The sequence below is a fragment of the Ahaetulla prasina genome, chromosome 2, assembly GCF_028640845.1.
Source record: "Ahaetulla prasina isolate Xishuangbanna chromosome 2, ASM2864084v1, whole genome shotgun sequence".
Lineage (NCBI taxonomy): Eukaryota > Metazoa > Chordata > Lepidosauria > Squamata > Colubridae > Ahaetulla > Ahaetulla prasina.
In genome coordinates, this window is record NC_080540.1 from 226547374 (window position 1) to 226567549 (window position 20176).

General features: G+C 40.9%; 1 protein-coding gene across 8 annotated transcripts in view; it reads right to left on the reverse strand.

Annotated features, from left to right (window-relative positions):
- Nucleotides 1-1908: 1908 nt before the first annotated feature.
- KDM4C (lysine demethylase 4C) overlaps nt 1909-20176 on the reverse strand; it is a 257900-nt gene continuing 239632 nt past the window's right edge. For all 8 annotated transcript variants that reach the window (XM_058170007.1, XM_058170005.1, XM_058170004.1 and 5 more), the window contains 3 exons: nt 14412-14531; nt 4711-4803; nt 1909-2984 (listed from right to left, as the gene is read on the reverse strand). In XM_058170007.1, coding sequence (XP_058025990.1) covers nt 2808-2984; nt 4711-4803; nt 14412-14531 — 390 coding nt within the window. In that variant the 3' untranslated portion in view covers nt 1909-2807. The remainder of the gene's footprint in view (nt 2985-4710; nt 4804-14411; nt 14532-20176) is intronic.

Here is a 20176-nt window from a genome sequence, read left to right on the forward strand (position 1 = left end):
AAACATGAAGCTACCAGGAAGCTTCCATTATCCTCCAGTGCTGTCATATTTCAGAACTGCAACCTACCTGGCATGCCCAGAAATACAAGGTGTTCAGTGCTCAGAGACAAGCCCATGGTAAGGAAGGCTGAAATCTAACCACCACTGAACAACACACATAAGTTGAAATGGCAAGACTGGGCCAAGAAATATCTGAAGACCGATTTTTCAAAGGTTTTATGGACTAATGAAATGAGAGTGACTCTTGATGGACCAGATGGACGGATCCATGGCTGGATCAGTAATGGGTACAGAGCTCCACTTCGACTCAGACGCCAGCAAGGTGGAGATGGGCTACTGGTATGGGCTGGTATTATGAAAGATGAGCTAGTTGGACCTTTTCAGGTTAAAGATGGACTCAAAATCAACTCCCAAACCTACTGCGAGTTTTTAAGAAGGCACTTTCTTCAAGCAATGGTACAGAAAAAAGTCTGCATCTTTCAAGAAGACCATGGTTTTTATGCAGGACAATGCTCCATCGCATGCATCGATGTACTCCACTGCATGGCTAGCCAGTAAAGGCCTTAAAGATGAAAGAATAATGACATGCCCCCCCTTCCTCACCTGACCTAAACGCTATTGAGAACTTGTGGGCCCTTCTTAAATGGGAGATTTAAGGTGAAAGAAAACAGTACACCTCTCTGAACAGTGTCTGGGAGGCTGTGGTTGCTGCTGCACAAAAAGTTGATCATCAACAGATCAAGAAACTGACAGACACCATGAATGGAAGGCTTATGACTGTTATTGAAAAGAAGGGTGGCTATATTGGTCACTGATTTATTTATTTTTTTGAACTGCCAGAAAAGTTTATTTGTACATTTTGAGTTATTATTTTCACTTGAACAGTTGAAAATAAATGAGATGGGAAATTTTTCATTTAGTTGCATAATAATTCTGCACACTAATAGTTGCCCAATAATTGTACACATGTAGATATTCTCCTAAGAAAGCCATAACCTCACTTTTACTTCCTTAAACATTCAGGTTTGACGTTTATTAACATTTTGGGTTGACCAAGAGCACTGTAGTTGTTCAATATTAAAATTAATACTAAATACAGCTTGCCTAATAATTGTGCACACAGTGTAGTTTATAATAATAATAATAACAGAGTTGGAAGAGACCTTGGAGGTCTTCTAGTCCAATCCCCTGCCTAGGCAGGAAACCCTACACCATTTCAGACAAATGGTTATCCAACATTTTCTTAAAAATTTCCAGTGTTGGAGCATTCACAACTTCAGCAGGTAAGTCGTTCCACTGATTAATTGTTCTAACTGTCAGGAAATTTTTCCTTAGTTCTAAGTTGCTTCTCTCCTTGATTAGCTTCCACCCATTGCTTCTTGTTCTACCCTCAGGTGCAATTACTGAGTTACTAGTTAACTCAGTAATTGCTAAATTAACTCTCTAATTAAGAGGGATATGGCTTCTTTGGTGTATATATAAGAAGATGGTTACAGGATATATATGGAAAGAATTAAAACTGAAAAATTGATTAAAACAATTTTAAAACTTATTGCATGATGATAAAGGCAAGAAACTTTTCTTTTCTGCTACTGTGTAGTATACTTCTATACTATAAAAGTAGTATATTACTACTTTTCTGCTACTGTGTAGTATACTACTATACTTTTCTGCTACTGTGACATTAGCAAAATGGTATCCTGGCAGAGACATTAGGGATGGTGAACTCTTGGAATCTTGTAGTTTGAATTTTGCTGATAAAATTATTTCCGTCTGTTCTGATTGTTTACCCTACCGGGAGTTAAATTTGTAAAGGTAACTAGGCTATCTAGTAATTATATAAGTTATTTGAAAAGATGCAAAGACCAGCAATGTTTTGATTGCTCTCTAGAAGTTATATAACACATATTGCAACTCTAATAAGCAAAGAGACATTATTTATTTATTTCAAACACTATTACATTTGCAGACTATTATTTATAAAGGGAAGACAAAATTATTTTTCTATATTACATTAATTCAAAACTGGCCTGCTAAGCAAAGATATGTAAACTGTAATTTTATAAACACAATGAGGCATTTATTGTACAAATTGCTCTTTCCCCAAGAACATCTTGAAAAAAAGTTTAAAAATAGATACCAAAAATATCCCCCTTTAAATATACATGCCCATTCTGTTCCTAACTATATCCTTCATTAAAAACACCTGTCTTTTATTAACACCCCCTCCCAAATCCCATGTTAACTGAAACCTAGCCAAAGAGTAGTACTACTAGTAGTACTGTAAGTAGTAAAGGCATAAATAGTGTGAAAAGCCCTGTGCAAAGTGATGACAGCACAGTACTTACAGATCGTAATGCTCTTTTTACTTGCATTTGTTTTAGCGAATGCTGTAGAAAGCTAAAACTGGTGGAACATGTACAAATTATTTGGGGGTGAAAATTCCTATCTAGGTAATTTTTAAGTATCAGGGAATCGAGGCAAAGCACTCACTGACTGTTGCTTTTACTCCTGCTAGTCAATAGGGTTCGACAACTGAGGTTGATCAACGCAAATTGATTCAAATGTTTAATAAAGTAAGTCCACGTTGGAGCCCTAGATCAAGACATTTCAAAGGGTTCCAAATACTTCGAAGAAAACTTCTTGATATACATTTATTTAATGAATTTAACCACTAGGTAGACACCTGAATGAATAAGAGAACATATCTTCAAACATTTTACATTTGTTTTTCTTTGCCCAGCAGGGAGTAAATCATGCTCTTCATACCCCAAGAGAAAGTCAACCTTTCGTCTCTCTTTTTTTTTTTATAGTCCTTTCTGGCACTTCTTTTGGAATGAGGCTTTCAGGAAACTGCGGTAGCTGGGGTCATCCACGTACTCATTCTTAAATCTGGAACTCAATACCCGCTGCCTTTTCTTTTGTCCTTGAATAATATCGGCACCATAGAATGTATCTTCGAACCTCATATCGGAAGCTGTAGACTAAAAACAGAGATTAAGAATATATTTCACCTTTAGAAAGCCCCTCCTGACCCGAGGGGGGGCGTCTGCCTTGGTATAAAACAAATCTATTTAATATAAATCCTGTACACCTCTTATAGGGTAAAACCTTTCACATTTAATGGCCCCAGTCTATCTTCACCCCAATGTTAGATATGTTCTACAGTCGGTAATCATATGGCACAGCCAAGGTCATATATTGCAGATTTTTCTACCAAGAAGGTATTTTTTTATCTAGAACAAATATGGAATCTGAAGTGCTAATAGGTTTTCTGATGAACAATTATTGGATTCCTTTTACATTTACACATATACACAACATACACCTCTCTCCCTCTCTCCCTTTCTTTCTTTACTTTCTTTCTTTCCTTCCTTCCTTCCTTTCTTCTTTCTCTTCTCTTCTCTTTTCTAACTAATATATTTATTTCTCTGTTCAAAAGTTATCTTTCCTATACTGGCAATATATTAGTTTCTTAGTTGTTGAAACACATAAGATTAGAAATATCACCAGTTAATGTAAGAGTAATTCCAATTTGATATCTTTCTTTCTGGGAATCTGCTCTCACAATTTCACTGTATACATGAAGAAAAAGCTTTTCCGACTCTTTTGTTGCTTTGAAAATATTGTTACTATATAGGAAATTCTCTATTTTTATTATTATGAATATCTAATTTATGGATTTGTCTAAAAATTTACTAGATATATGCTTGGACAAAAATATCACCATATTTTGTTCCTAAAAGAATACTTTGCCTGCTGCAACCTTCCCCAAATATTACTTTGTAGCAGAGATGGAATACAGTTCATCTCTAGAAATGTATTAGAAATGTTTTTTGACAAATATAAGGAATCTACAAATTTGATCAATCCATCCACACCATGTTACAGAAAAGTGATTGTAAAACCTGCATATTCATGTACTTTCTTCTTTATAGCAAATACATTTTTATGCACATTCTCATGCCAAATATATAAATTGATTCAGAAACAACCTGGCAACAAGTATGTTGTTGGTAAAATGCCTTGTTGAGAAAAGCAATTAAGCCAGTATCCCTACCCTATGCCCTAGTCCAATGTATTGGAAGAGAACCAGAAGGCTGGAGAACTATTGTTTTACAACAGGTGTATGTAAGAAAAGACAGTTGATAGCTGAGAGTTTAACTGCAATTACATAAATTGGGGTTAGCTTTAACAAGAAGTATTGTATGGCAAGTTTGTTTCTAATACAGAAGTGCCAACTTTCTTTTACTATTATTTGCTTATATATATATTATATATATATAATTTATATATATATAAATATATATATATATATATATATATAATATATATATATATAATTATATATATTTGTAAGTACAGTAAATATCAGTAAGATGATAAACATTAAATGCTTGCATGGTCAAAGAAAACTAAACTATATACTCGTACAAGGCCTCAGGAATCTTGAGGCACATAATTTTATAATATAAACAAGCAATATAATTTCCACCATCACATTTTTCTTGGATTGTTTTCCTCCTGCTTGCCTCAATGTGATAGGGAAGATATATTTACAAACTGATGTTAATTTTGATCTCTACACACTGGCAGAGATTTAGTCAAGGACTGAACCTTTATAAACATTTCTTAATATTATGTCAAAGCTTTGCTTTGTGAAATTTTGTCCACATTTGTAGCTCTAACACTTCCTTTGCAAATACTTACAAAACGGGCTCTCACTCTTTTGGGTAATTCTTCATCAAGAGTGTAAAGTTCTTCTCTTTTTGTTGCTATCTGGGAGCCATCTTCAAATTCTACCTGATGGTAAAATGAATTAATCAAATAATTATTAACTGTTCTTTTCACTTGGCAGTATATCTAACTAAATATTTCAGCTGTTTGTATGTACGGTAAAATCCCCATGAGTGAAACAATCATGTAAAGAAATACTATAAATACTATAAAGGAAAGAAAAAGTCAAGACATTAAAATTAAAGACTTTTTTTAAAAATAAGAAAAAGTGATAACGTATTTTATTATTTCTAAATTGTGCCAAAATGCTGAATGATTTTGTAAGTCACACCTAAAAGATTTATTTCATTATCTAGGCACATCTTTTCACTTTTTTGGGGCAACAACAATGCCACAATAACAAGAATTGAAAGCAATATAAAAGGAAGGGAAAGTCTCCTGCAGGTCCCTTTTTCATGAGGCCATCACTGGACCCCCGTATTCCAGGCAGTTATCATCTTATCTCCAACCTCCCATTGTGGAGAAAGTTCTTGAGAATGTGGTTGGACACTAGTTGCAGAGAATCTTGGACAAAATGGATTATCTGGGTGGGGTTTAAGTTTCAGGCCAGGGTAATAGTAGAGAAACAGTACTGATTACACTGGACCTGACCTGTGGCAAAGTCAGGATGGAGGTGGTGCATCCATCCTCATGCTCCGGATCTCTCAACAGCTTTTGTTACTGACAACCATGTTATCCTTCTGGACCAGCTGTGGGTAAGGAACACTGTGATGCAGTGACTCATCTCCTTCCTCAGAGGTCAGTTCCTGTCGGTGTTGACAGACGAGGAAAGGTAACGCCCATGGCTTCTCACTCAAGGGATGCCTCAAGTTTTGCTTTCTTTTAGCATCTACATGAAAGTGCTGGGTGAAATCATCTGCTAGTTTGGGGTTCAGTAGCATCAGTAGGTAAATGTAAAGAGTAAGGAAGGCAGCCTTGAGAAGATTTGACCAGCTGTATAAATATTGAACTCCAACAAATGAGGTAAAGATGCTAGACAGCATACGAGCAATGACTTTACAAAACATTTCAATGGAAAGTTTGCTTAGCCCTGTCCTGCTTGTTTGTGCTTCTTAAGTTTATGAATAAAAAACACAGACCTCTCTAAAAGTTGGGAAGGAAGGGTTTCCCATCTTTAGATTGCCAAAGCCAAGCAAGAAGTATGTGCCAAAAACTGGGAACATCTCTGAAACAAATAGCTATTAAAGGGGGAGTTTTAGTGAAATGTTTTATTAAAGATTGACACTACAGGACTTTCCTCTAAGCTTATTAATCTCAGTTCCTCCATTTTGTGAAAGTTCTCAAGCCTGGAGTAAGAATCTCTTGTGCTTCTAAGAAAGAGTATAATTCTGGGACACTTTCCAAGTGCACTGAGTATGGTTTATTTCTAGCCAGAATGAATGAATATGTCCAAGTTGGCATGTCTATTCAGTTTTACAGCAAGAATAATACTGTACAAATTTGAATCTATCAGTGGATAACTAGAAGTTGGGCTAAGAGCAAAACACACAAGGAGATGTCTAGTCTGTCAGACCTCCTTAGTAGAGCGGGCAGAAAACATGTAAAAAGAGAGCTTCTCTTCACCACATAATATCTGACCCAAGGGTCTGGATCTCTATTCCAAAAAAAACATTTGACCTAAATGTAAAAGCCAGGACTGGTAGTAGAGTACAACATCTTTAAATCCTGAGCAGTGGAGCTAGCAGCTGACTGCATAAGAAAACATATCTTAGTTGGCTGTACTTTGCATATGGAAGTTTTCCATCACAATTGCCAAAGCACACAAACAGTTATGCAGCATATTAAAACAGCTTGGTGCATTTTCCTCCAATTTTCCAAGTGATAAGCATTAATCTTTCTGTTTTCAAGGTTGTGGAAAACTTATGTCAAAAGGAAGAAGGTATGAGTGACACTAAAGGAAATTCCAGTTAACAGAATCTGATGGAACATCTTTAAAATAGTCTGTTGAGAAGATGAAAAGCTTTATCATGCTTAGGTTTAGATCTAATCCAGTATGAACCTCTTTAGCCGAAAATGAAAAAGGGAATGTAGCTAGCTGTAGGGAATGCTAAATTGCTTTGTTGCTGCTGCTGTATTAGTTGTACCTTCCAAAAGTTCTAAATTATTTTATGGACAGACATCTACAATTATTTTGTATTACTAGCCAAATTGATTAAAAAAAAGTTCAAAGATCCTATTAAATTAATTAAATTTTATTTAAAAAAATTCAGACACAAAAAACTTCTACAGGAAAATGTAAATCCTATTCAAATTTATATAAGAAGAATGATTCAAATTATATTGACTAGCTCTGCTCCTAACCTTGATGTAATGTTAGTAGCCAACTTAATTTTTTTATTGTTTAGTGTTGCATTTTGTCCCAACTTATATTCAGCAAAGTACCTTTTCGGGGCTTTCATCCATACATCAACCTGATGAAATATGGCAAGCTGAGAAAAAGTGATTGGCATAAAGTAAGCCGATCTTGGTAGTCAAGTAAGATTAACCTGGTTCTCCAGGTTGAAGCTCGATATACTATACTAGCTACCCTCTAGTAAGCTAATTTTTGTATGTGTATATATACCAGACTCCTGGCAACCATCTTGACTAATCAATGAATTTTTCTACGCAAAAAAAAAAAAAAAATCAGAATTGTTTTGCCATTGCCTTCTTTCCAGGGTTGAGTGAAAGTGACTGGCCCAAGGCTACCCAGCTATAAGAGTCTTCAACTTTCTATAGCCTTATAGGTTAACCAAACTGGGTCTACAGTAAGCCACAATGTAATTCATGATATTCCCTCTGATTTCACAGAAAATTATTAAATGGGCCTGAGATTTTCTGAAGTTATTTCAGAGTTATTAGAAATTATTAGTAAACTCAGTTTTGAAAACTTAACATTAGCCATAATGGACAAAAAAGAAGCAACTACAGTAATCTGGAGGAAGTCATCTTGGTATACATTTTCAACCTTCCATTAAGGATTCAATCATACATCTGCCACTACTGTTACTTGAAAATAAATTGGAAAACAACTCCCAATTGTTGAGTTCTAATAACAAGCAACAGTTATTCAGCTGGGTTTAATATAGAGAATGTTAATATATTCCCAATGAGCCCAAATCTGAATTAGGATTTATTTGCAACTGTAAACCACCCAAGTTTGTCAATCACTGTCCATAATAATTGATATCAGCCTCAAGAGATATACACACATAATAACATAAAACCACTACCACAATATGGTATCAGTTACATTTGCTATTTAGCTCTATTTGTTTTTTTTTTATATTAGAACATAATTAATTAGTGGTTTAATTGGAATTTCTGCAAAATATTTGTTTAGTACACAGAAATTTAGTCACTGTCATAAGCACACACATGCCAAAAGATCCTATTAAATTAATTAAATTTTATTTAAAAAAATTCAGACACAAAAAACTTCTACAGGAAAATGTAAATCCTATTCAAATTTATATAAGAAGAATGATTCAAATTATATTGACTAGCTCTGCTCCTAACCTTGATGTAATGTTAGTAGCCAACTTAATTTTTTTATTGTTTAGTGTTGCATTTTGTCCCAACTTATATTCAGCAAAGTACCTTTTCGGGGCTTTCATCCATACATCAACCTGATGAAATATGGCAAGCTGAGAAAAAGTGATTGGCATAAAGTAAGCCGATCTTGGTAGTCAAGTAAGATTAACCTGGTTCTCCAGGTTGAAGCTCGATATACTATACTAGCTACCCTCTAGTAAGCTAATTTTTGTATGTGTATATATACCAGACTCCTGGCAACCATCTTGACTAATCAATGAATTTTTCTACGCAAAAAAAAATAAAATCAGAATTGTTTTGCCATTGCCTTCTTTCCAGGGTTGAGTGAAAGTGACTGGCCCAAGGCTACCCAGCTATAAGAGTCTTAAACTTTCTATAGCCTTATAGGTTAACCAAACTGGGTCTACAGTAAGCCACAATGTAATTCATGATATTCCCTCTGATTTCACAGAAAATTATTAAATGGGCCTGAGATTTTCTGAAGTTATTTCAGAGTTATTAGAAATTATTAGTAAACTCAGTTTTGAAAACTTAACATTAGCCATAATGGAGAAAAAAGAAGCAACTACAGTAATCTGGAGGAAGTCATCTTGGTATACATTTTCAACCTTCCATTAAGGATTCAATCATACATCTGCCACTACTGTTACTTGAAAATAAATTGGAAAACAACTCCCAATTGTTGAGTTCTAATAACAAGCAACAGTTATTCAGCTGGGTTTAATATAGAGAATGTTAATATATTCCCAATGAGCCCAAATCTGAATTAGGATTTATTTGCAACTGTAAACCACCCAAGTTTGTCAATCACTGTCCATAATAATTGATATCAGCCTCAAGAGATATACACACATAATAACATAAAACCACTACCACAATATGGTATCAGTTACATTTGCTATTTAGCTCTATTTGTTTTTTTTTTATATTAGAACATAATTAATTAGTGGTTTAATTGGAATTTCTGCAAAATATTTGTTTAGTACACAGAAATTTAGTCACTGTCATAAGCACACACATGCCAAAAGATTGTATTAGAAAAATGATAATGAGCTAATGTTTGGGCTTATATTTTCACCTACAAAATTCAACTCTCTACCTTTCTGAAAGTCATGGCAGCCATGTTTTCAAAAGTCATGAAAGTTGTTAAATATATTCTTTTTAATCCTATAGTATCTAGAAGCTACATGTTTTGAAAAATTAGTTATGGAGTTGCAGAGATGTGTAAATAAATCTTTCTTGGATATTTAACACTAAAATACTGACTGTATTCAGATTGTTATTACATAAATATAAACATATAATTATACTAGTAACAGTGTATGTTAGATTCGGGCAATAACGAGGCAGGAGACCAGGGTAGTGACAACAGCTATTTACTATATGGTGAACCCAGCAACCCGGGCTGGGAAAAACCTCTCCTTATATACAGTTTCGCCGGTGGCTTTAACCAATCAACAACGTGCTTTTTTCCCGCCACAACTTTTAAAGATACATTACACTCCTTCCCTCCCAGAAAACACTTTACCAATATTTACATAAATTTTACATCTTATTTTCCAACGTAATCACGCAGGTAGACTGGGCGTCTCCTGACTCTTTCAGACCTGCGCAATTCATTCCCTGGGAGTGAGTCGAGCTGACCGGAGGGACTGTTTGTTCCTCTCAGCTCCTCCTCTAGGCCATCCGGCCCTGGATTATTTGCAGAGTCGTCCCTGCTGTCTTCAGGAGGAACCGGTTGGCGTCGCTGGACCTCCTGGAACTCAGATAAGTCCCGCGTTAGCCCCGGGTTTGAGTTAGTTGTGGATTCTAACATTGGATAGTCAGGGCCTGTTTCGTCTGATTCTGTTTTACCGGTTATGCGTTTTCTTATTTGGTCTATGTGGCGCTTCCATACCCGGCCATCCTCTATCTCTATGAGATATGATTTTGGTCCTGTTATTTCTAGGATTTTTCCTGCTAACCAGGTCAGGCCCTCGCTGTAGTTGTGTGCCCACACTAGGTCGCCTACTGCCATCCCTCTTGTTTTACCGTGTGCCCCTTTGTAACCGTCTGGTGTGTAGTTTGGGTTTAAACGGTCTAGTGGGCACCTAAGCTTCCGGCCCATTAATAGCTCTGCCGGGCTGCGGCCAGTTGTTACACAGGGGGTTCTGTGTTGGACATCTAGGAAAGTATCGATCTTTGTTTGCCAATCACCTGGCCTGATTCTGGACAACGCTTCCTTTGCACTCCGAACGAAACGCTCTGCAAGGCCGTTCGTCGCAGGGTGGAAAGGCGCCGAGAGGACATGCCGGATGCCCTCCTCTGCCAAGTACCCCTCAAACTGGGTTGCCGTGAATTGCGGGCCGTTATCGGAGACTAAAGTGTCGGGCAACCCGTGGGTTACAAATAGGTGCCGTAGGACTGAAATCACGGCCTCGGCTGTCATGGATCTCATGAGAATGATTTCCAGCCATTTGGAGTAGGCATCGACTATTACCAAGAAGGTCTGGCCGTGGAACGGGCCGGCAAAGTCGATATGGATCCTAGACCAGGGCCCTGGGGTCTCTCCCATTCCCGAATCGGGGCCGTTGGGGGTAGCGGTCTGACTCCTGGCAGGCCTGGCATTTCCTACCCTTTCAGCAATTTCCGAGTCCATTAAGGGCCACCACATAGCTTCTCGCTAGACCCTTCATTCTCACGATCCCTGGGTGGCCTTCGTGAAGGAGATCCAATACCTTTTCCTCAATTTCTCCGGGATCACCACTGATCCCCCATAGCAGGCACCCCTTGAGCTGAGAGTTCCCACGTTTTTACAAACTCTTTAAAACGCTCGCCCCGCGCAGCGGGCCAACCTCTTTGTACCCAACCAATTACAGTTCTTATTGTAATGTCCTTATACGAAGCCCGAGCCACCTCTTTGGATGTGACTGGGCCAGAGTCCAAAGAGTCAATTAGCAGAACTGGTATCCCCGGAGTGGGGTCTTCGATAGTCTCTGGTAACGGGCATCTGCTCAGGGCGTCTGCATGCCCTAATTCCTTCCCTGGCCGGTGTAGTAATTTGTAAGAATACGCTGCCAGGAAGATAGTCCATCGGGTCAGTCTGGGCGAAAGTGCCACGGGCGTTGGGCGGTCGCCTGCCAACAGACCTAGCAAAGGTCTATGGTCCGTGATGATTTCAAAATCACGACCAAATACATATTCATGGAATTTCTTTACTCCTGAGACTATAGCCAAGGCTTCCTTATCAAGCTGGCTATAATTCCTTTCAGTTGATGACATGGTTCGGGAGTAATATGCAATAGGGGCTTCTGTGCCATTTGGTAACCTGTGGCTGAGCACAGCCCCCACCCCATAGGGAGATGCATCGCAGCTTAACACTAATGGCAGCGTGCCATTGTATTGATAAGGAGGCTATCACTCGATAGGAGATTCTTTACCCTTCGAATGCCCTAGCTTCCGCCTTTCCCCAAGACCATGCAGCCGCCTTTGCTAGTAATTTATGCAGCGGCTCGGCTACTGTTGCCTTATTCTTAAGAATACTGCGAGAAGTTGACCAGACCTAAGAATGCCTGTAACTCCGCTTTTGTTCTTTGGAACCGGGGCCTTCCTGATGGCCCGTACCTTGCTTTCAGTGGGTGAATCCTTCCTGTCTATCCGTAGCCCAGGAATTCCACAGATTCAACCCCGATCTGGCATTTGTTCAGTTTAACTTTGAGACCGCAGACCGGAAAATGCCCAAAACTTTTCGCAGCCTTACCCCTAATTCCTCTAGATTCTCAGCGGATACCAGTACATCGTCAAAGTATGGTACCACCCTGGTAGTCCTGCAACAGCCGCCCATTAGGTTCTGAAATAACCCTGGAGCCACACTAACCCCAAACTGTAACCGGGTGCACTTAAAAGCCCTCTGTGAGTCACAATTGTCTGCGCTCGCTGTGCTGCTATCTACGGGCAGCTGTTGATAGGCTTGGGCCAAGTCTAGCTTGGCAAAACTTGCCCTTGCCCCATTGAGTGCAGTAAGTGCTGTACCACCGAACGGGTAAGCACTCTTTGCAACGCTTTGTTAAGCGTTGCCTTGTAGTCAGCGCAACCGGACCGACCCGTCCGGTTTGACTGGGGTGACTATAGGGTCTCCCACTTAGCATGGTCAACTGGCACTAGAATTCCTGGTTTACTAGCTTGTCCAGTTCCCGGTCAATCCTGGGCTTTAGGGCTAACGGGACCCTCCTAGCCTTTAACGAATAGGGCAACTTGTGGGTCTAAGTTAAAGAGATAGGGGTCCCCGTGTACTTGCCCAGGCAGTCTCTGAAAACGCCCCAAATTCCTTCATGAGTGCGTCTTTGAGGTTGACTTCGTTTCTGAAGATTCCAGTCACTCCCATGCCCAATGCTCGGAACCAGTCCAGTCCCAACAAGCTTGGCAGGGTCCCATCGACTATGGTGATGGGCAGAGTTTTCTTGTATTGTCCATACTCGGCGTGGACGGACGTTACTCCTCGAACAGGGATGCGATTCCCTTGGTAGTCTTGTACCTTTAATTTCTGTGGTTGCAGCTTGCGCTTATGATGGCGGGTAAGGCTCTCACGAGATTGTCCCAGGACATGATCGTGATCGATGAGCCGTGTCCACCTCCAATCGGCACGGCACCCCTCAATCTTTGCCTTTGTAAAGATTTTTTCTCTAGGCGTGTTGATGCGTGACCCACTCTCACGACAGTCTGATTCAACCGCGCCTTTTTAAACTGACCAATCACGGGCCGCTTGCCGCTCCCGCGCCTGATTGGCCGGTTTGAATTTTTGGCGGAAGGTTGGGGTGCTCGACAGACCTGTGCTAGGTGCCCTTCCTTCGCACCGCCGACAAGTTGCATCCTTAAATTTGCATTGTTGTCGTTGGTGTTGCCCTCCGCAACTCGCGCAGTCACCCCGGTCTTCTTTCTCCGCCTCCCGTGTGGAAGACTCTTCCTCCTCACCGTCCGACTCGCCTGGACCTCTTCATTGTGGACCGGGTTGATTTCGCACCAGCCGCTGGTGCGACCTGCTTTTGTAGGGTTTCCGCCGCTTGGGTAGACATCTCGTGAGCCCTGGCTTCGCCCAAGGCGCTTGCCAGCGTTAGGTTGCTTTTAGACAGCAGCCGCCCGCAAACGGATGTCCCTGACCCCGCGGATGAGTTGCTCCAGCAATGCCTCATCCAAGTCTCGGTACTGCAATGTTTTGAGGCTTTCCTCAGGGCGCCATGTATGCGCTGATGGACTCGCCTCTGCTGTCTGCGCCCCGAATTCAACCGCTGCACATACTTGGACGGCGTTGGTGCATAATGGGCTTTCAATAAAGTCTGCAGAGTTTGCCACGGCACCGACTGTACCGGCGTTGGCTCAGCCAGGATTCTGCGTGTGTCGAAAACTTCTGGACCGCAGTGGCTCAGGAAATACGCTCATTTCCTGTTGTCTGAAACTCCTTGAAGTTCGTTCGCCTCGAGGAAACACTCGAAACGAGCCATGTATGATCCCCATTTTTCCTTAGCTGGGTCGAATGGCGCTGGCGGTGTGTAGCCGGACATCGCTGCTTTCCGCCCCTTGTTTGCTGGGTTCGCGTCTTCCTGGTGAGTTCAGCTCTTTTCCTGGCGCTCTTAGCCTCGAGATCCCACCTTCGTCGCCAGTGTTAGATTCGGGCAATAACGAGGCAGGAGACCAGGGTAGTGACAACAGCTCTTTACTATATGGTGAACCCAGCAACCCGGGCTGGGAAAAACCTCTCCTTATATACAGTTTCGCCGGTGGCTTTAACCAATCAACAACGTGCTTTTTTCCCGCCACAACTTTTAAAGATACATTACAGTGTACATTATACTTGTGTTGTTTTTATAGCTGAATTCCAATACTGACACATGGACAAAGTGATGAAAATTTAACAGAAATTTATAGGAGTTAGACAAAATTCCTCTGAATCTGCTTTAGAATTTTGAGCAGAATATCTGAATATTATAAATTAGAATAAATTTCTATGACTTATTGATGAATATTTTCTGCATGAAGACTACCTTTCCTTATCAACATAATCCTAAATAAATAATGAGTATCTTGGAATAATAAATGAAACTTACGTTGTACATATATGCTACATTGGTTCCAAAATATTTTGCACCATAAAGTTTTCCATCTGGCCATTTCACTTGAACAACCTCTCCCTCTGCAGGTGGGCCAAGCTTCAGGCAGTCTCTGCTCTATTTGAAAAGAAAACAAAATCATGTTCAATCAATAACTTAAAGGATAACTTTTGAAAAACATAGGAACCAAGAAGAGATTCTTGTTTTTATCATGGTAACTTATACTCTTCTCTCTAAAAAAAAAAGGCTGCCCCAAACAGCATATATGAAAAGTTAAAAGAGCATACAGATATTGATGATTATGTCTGAAAATGTAATCAAAGGCATAGATATTGTCATAGAAAAACTTGTCATATACTATAGAGCACAAGGGAGGGGACTATGGCTACAGAGAAGATTTCTTCTTAAAGCTAACAAATGTACTTGCTCAGAATCTACGAGAGAAAGTAGCATTGTTCCAGTTTGTGATATATTTATACTCCCTGTTTATTTATTTATTTATCTATCAAATACGTATAGCTGGCCATATAAATAAAGTGGTCCTGGGCGGCATACAACAAACAAATAAAACATCAAATATAAAAACAACACATATAAAAAATACAAAACCCACATTAAAAGATAAATATTATAAATATGCAAATTCTAGACAAAGAGAGGATAAAAATAACTATCTTAGCAATAGAGCCATCTAAGCATGTCTCCAGTTCTCAGGGAGTACTAGGCCTGATAACATAAGCTGTTCTTGAAGGACTTCAGAATGGCAAAAGGATGGAGTTCATTTAATCTTGGGGGTGGGGGGAGGAGAATGTTTCATAAGGTGGCTGCCACAACAGAAAAGGCACATTTCCTGGGACTTAACAAACGTAAGTCCCTAGTTGATGGTACTCACAGCGTATCTTTGCTGCCAGATCTAATAATGAGGCAGGCAGATATACGTGAGGAGGGGCAGTCCCTCTGACAGTGTAGGCCAGAGTTCCCCAATCTTTCCAGTTTTGCAGACCAGTGAGGGGAGGGGAGAGGGGATGGTTCCGTGTGAGCAGCTGGCAAGCACATGCACGCAGCTCCATTTGCACAAGCAGCATGCACATGCACCCACCGTTTATGCAAATGGAGCATGTGTGCACATGCTTGGCCTCTGCTCATAGAGCCATGTCAAGAAGATTAAAACCGGCACTTCGAATTGGACCCAGAACCAAACGGGCAATCAATGTGACTTCTGGAGCAGATGTGTAACGTGGTATTTTAGGAGTGCAAATAACTGCCCATGCTGCTACATTTTGTACCAGCTGAAACTTCTGGATAGTCTTAAGGGCAGCCCCATGAAGAGTGTGTTGCAGAACTCCAATATGAAGGTGACTAGGACATAAGTGATTGTAAGCAGAGCCTGTAAGTCAAACTGGCAATTGGCAAATAAGATGAAGCTGTGCAAAGGCCTTCCTGGCCACAACTATCACCAGCTCACTGTGCAGGAGTTGTGCGTCTAGAAGGATTAGCAGATTGTGCAATGGATCTGCCAAGACAGTTCAGGCCAATCCTATTCAGCACCAAAGACAGCACAAACCTGGAATCAAATCAAAATCCAAAATCCAAAGCCACTCAGTCTTGCCATAGTTCAGCTGAAGCATGTTGTTCCCCATCCAGATCCTCAAAGTCTCCAGATACCAGATCAAGACATTCATGGTATCGCTTAATTTGCCAGGGGTAAAAATATCTACTTGGGTTATATGTTAACGGTTATATAATGTCAATGAATGAGCCTAATATAGATGTTACCGAATCTTGTAGCACCCCATATAGTAGGGCCTAGGGCAGAACCTCTTCTCCCTAATCATTACTCATTGGAATTGACCCTGAAAGATAGTGGTAAACCAGCTGCCAACTCACAATGCTGCCCACCATGCTGCCCTCACCCAATGAGCCAGTCCACAAAGATACTATGGATGATGGTATTGAAAGCTGCTGAGAAGTAGACAAGGATGAATGCATTACCCTCACTTCAACTAGGCTAAAACATGACCAATGCTGTTTCCCTCCCATATCCAGGTCTGAATCCTGACTGAAAAGGATTGAGATAATCTGCTTCCTCCAAGGTGTAAGCATGTGTGAATATATGTGTGCGTGTATTCCAGATAACATATCAACCATAGTGTTCAAAGTTATATAATTTCTTCTGCACTAGATATATCGAAGGAAAGATGGGGTGGGCAGAAGGTTTACCATATAGTTTCCCTCAAAAAGAACGAGAAACCACACAATCATTTAGTTTAAAATCCCATTGCTCTAGAGCAGTTTTTTCAGCTCTAAAGAGAAAACTTCCCACTAAATGAAGTGTGGATTGCAGACACAGCACTTAATTTGGCAGTGCATTATGAACCCACAGCTGCAGATCTCCTCGGATGTTCCTTCCTACTGTCTGAATCCTAATGCAGAAACAAGAGATTTCAGAAGAGCTTCTTTACTCCAATGCTATAATGAACTTTGCTTTGATTTTCCTCATTGACCTAGGCAATCTCTCCCTCCCACACTCTTTCTTCCAGTGATAAAATCCAATTTTTTTTACTATCGGTTCTGTGGGCGTGGCTTTTGGGCATAGTGTGGCTTGATAGGTGTGGCTTGGTGAGTGTGGCAAGAGAAGGATACTGCAAAATCTCCATTCCCACCCCACTCTAGGAGAAGGATACTGCAAAATCCCCATTCCCTCCCCACTCCTGGGGGAAGGATATTGCAAAATTATTATTATTATTATTATTATTATTATTATTATTATTATTATTATTATTATTATTATTATTATTATTATTTCAATTTTTATACCGCCCTTCTCCCGAAGGACTCAGGGTGGTGTACAGCCAAAATAAAACAAACAATACAATATACAATTAAAACCCGAATTAAAAAACTTATTACACCATTGGCCTAAGACTTTAAAACATATAAAACTAAAAAACCCATTAAAATTAATACTAAAAATTTTAAAACCCAATAAAATTTAAGCCAGCCCCGCGCGAATAAATAGATGTGTTTTCAATTTGCGGCGAAAGGTCCGAAGGTCAGATATTTGGCGTAAACCAGGGGGAAGTTCGTTCCAGAGGGTAGGAGCCCCCACAGAGAAGGATCTTCCCCTGGGGGCCGCCAGCCGACATTGTTTGGCGGATGGCACCCTGAGAAGTCCCTCTCTGTGTGAGCGTACGGGTCGGTGGGAGGCATGCGGTAACAGTAGGCGGTCCCGTAAGTACCCAGGCCCTAAGCCATGGAGTGCTTTAAAGGTAGTGACCAAAACCTTAAAGTGCACCCGAAAGACCACAGGTAGCCAGTGCAGTCTGCGCAGGAGTGGTGTTACATGGGAGCTACGTGAAGCTCCCTCTATCACCCGCGCAGCTGCGTTCTGGACTAACTGAAGCCTCCAGGTGCACCTCAAGGAGAGCCCCATGTAGAGAGCATTACAATAATCCAAGCGGGAGGTAACAAGGGCATGAGTGACTGTGCACAAGGCATCCCGATTAAGGAAGGGCGCAACTGACGAACCAGGCGAACCTGGTGAAAGGCCCTCCTGGAGACGGCCGTCAAATGGTCTTCAAACGACAGCCGTTCATCCAGGAGAACACCCAGGTTGCGCACTCTTTCCTTTGGGGCCAATAACTCGCCTCCAACAGTCAGCTGCGGCTGCAGCTGACTGAATCGGGGTGCCGGCATCCACAGCCACTTCATCTTGGAGGGATTGAGCTTGAGCCTGTTCCTCCCCATCCAGACCCGTACGGCTTCCAAACACCGGGACAGCACTTCAACAGCTTCGTTGGGGTGGCCGGGGGTGGAAAAGTACAGCTGAGTGTCATCAGCGTACAGCTGGTATCTCACCCCAAAGCCACTGATGATCTCACCCAGCGGCTTCATATAGATGTTGAACAGGAGGGGCGAGAGAATCGACCCCTGTGGCACCCCACAAGTAAGGCACCTCGCGGCCGACCTCTGCCCCCCTGTCAACACCGTCTGCGACCGGTCGGAGAGATAGGAGGAGAACCACCGATAAACGGTGCCTCCCACTCCCAATCCCTCCAACCGGCGCAGCAAGATACCATGGTCGATGGTATCAAAAGCCGTTGAGAGATCTAATAGGACCAGGGCAGAGGAATAACCCCTGTCCCTGTCCCTCCAGAGATCATCCACCAACGCGACCAAAGCTGTCTCCGTGCTGTATCCAGGTCGGAAGCCAGACTGGAACGGGTCTAGATAGACAGCTTCATCCAGGTATTGGGGTAGCTGCCACGCCACAGCACTCTCTACAACCTTCGCAACAAAGCGAAGGTTGGAGACCAGATGATAATTACCCAAAATAGCTGGGTCCAGGGAGGGCTTCTTGAGGAAGGGTCTCACCACCGCCTCTTTCTCCAATTCCACCCCACTCCAGGGGAAGGATACTGCAAAATCTCCATTCCCACCCCACTCCAGGGGAAGGATACTGCAAAATCTCCATTCCCACCCCACTCCAGGGGAAGGATACTGCAAAATCCCCATTTCCTATCCATTCCTGGGGGAAGGATATTGCAAAATCTCCATCCCCACCCCACTCTGGGGCCAGCCAGAGGTGATATTTGCCGGTTCTCTGAACTACTCAAAATTTCTGCTACTGGTTCTCCAGAACCTGTCAGAACCTGCTGGATTTCACCCCTGCTTTCTTCCATTAGTGGATCCCCCGATAACTTGTGAGCAACTTCTTGATGGGTTGGAGACTGCAGCTTTGCTTTTTGATTTGATAGTGGCTGCAGGAATTTTTTCATGGCGATATTAATGGCATGAAAAAAGAGGAAGCCAAGATCTTTTAAAATGAATTTGGTGACGTGCAAATAGTATTGTATCTACTACAGGCATATTATCCCCATTCCCATCCTTATTTTACCAATTTATCCCAAATATTGCAGTGTCACAATTTGACTATCATGCTGTTAGATTCTAAGTTGAGCTCTGGGGGAGCACAAATGAACTGCTGGGAGGGGGGGAAGGTGCGGCATTAATCATGGGATGTCCATTTCTGCCTTATGCGCTTCTGATAGATCAAAGCATTTTTTATTCTTCATTTTATTCCTGATTATCTCTACTGCTTTTAGTAGAGCAATCCATCAAGATCTCTAAATCAGTATAGTTAAAAGGAAGCTCAATTTCAAAAGGAAAATATCAGATACTGGGAACAAATGACAATAGACTGCTATTCATTTCTTTGAGAGTCTCCAAAGGCATATGACTGGCCTCTGTTGAAAACAAAATGCTGGACAAGACAGATCTTCAGTTGGAGGCATCAAGACAGTTTTAGAATTATTTCTGTCCCATTATGGACATTGGAGTTTTTCACTGTTATATTGTAAAAAACATTTTTGAAGGCCAGCAAAAGCCTTTCATTTTCTATACACTATAAGAAAGTAGATGAAACCTGTGAAGCTAATTAGGGTTTTGAAGCTCCTTTTTATTTTTTTGCAAAACCTTGTGTTTTATTAATTTTGAGTCTTGCTCAACTGACATATCCTTGACAGGAAACTCTTCCCATCTACCCTAAATCCCCTGGTTTTTCACAAAATTTACAGAGTATGCTGAATTTTCATTCTAGAGAACAATCAGCATACTTTGAAAATTTTGTAAAAGATTTCCAGAGAACAATTCCTTCTGACTGGTTAAAATTACGTGGAAACCAAATTGATCTCTTGAATATATTTTCGGATGGATCTGAGTACTAAAAGCTTATCTGCCAGAAAGAAAAATCTCTAAGCTAT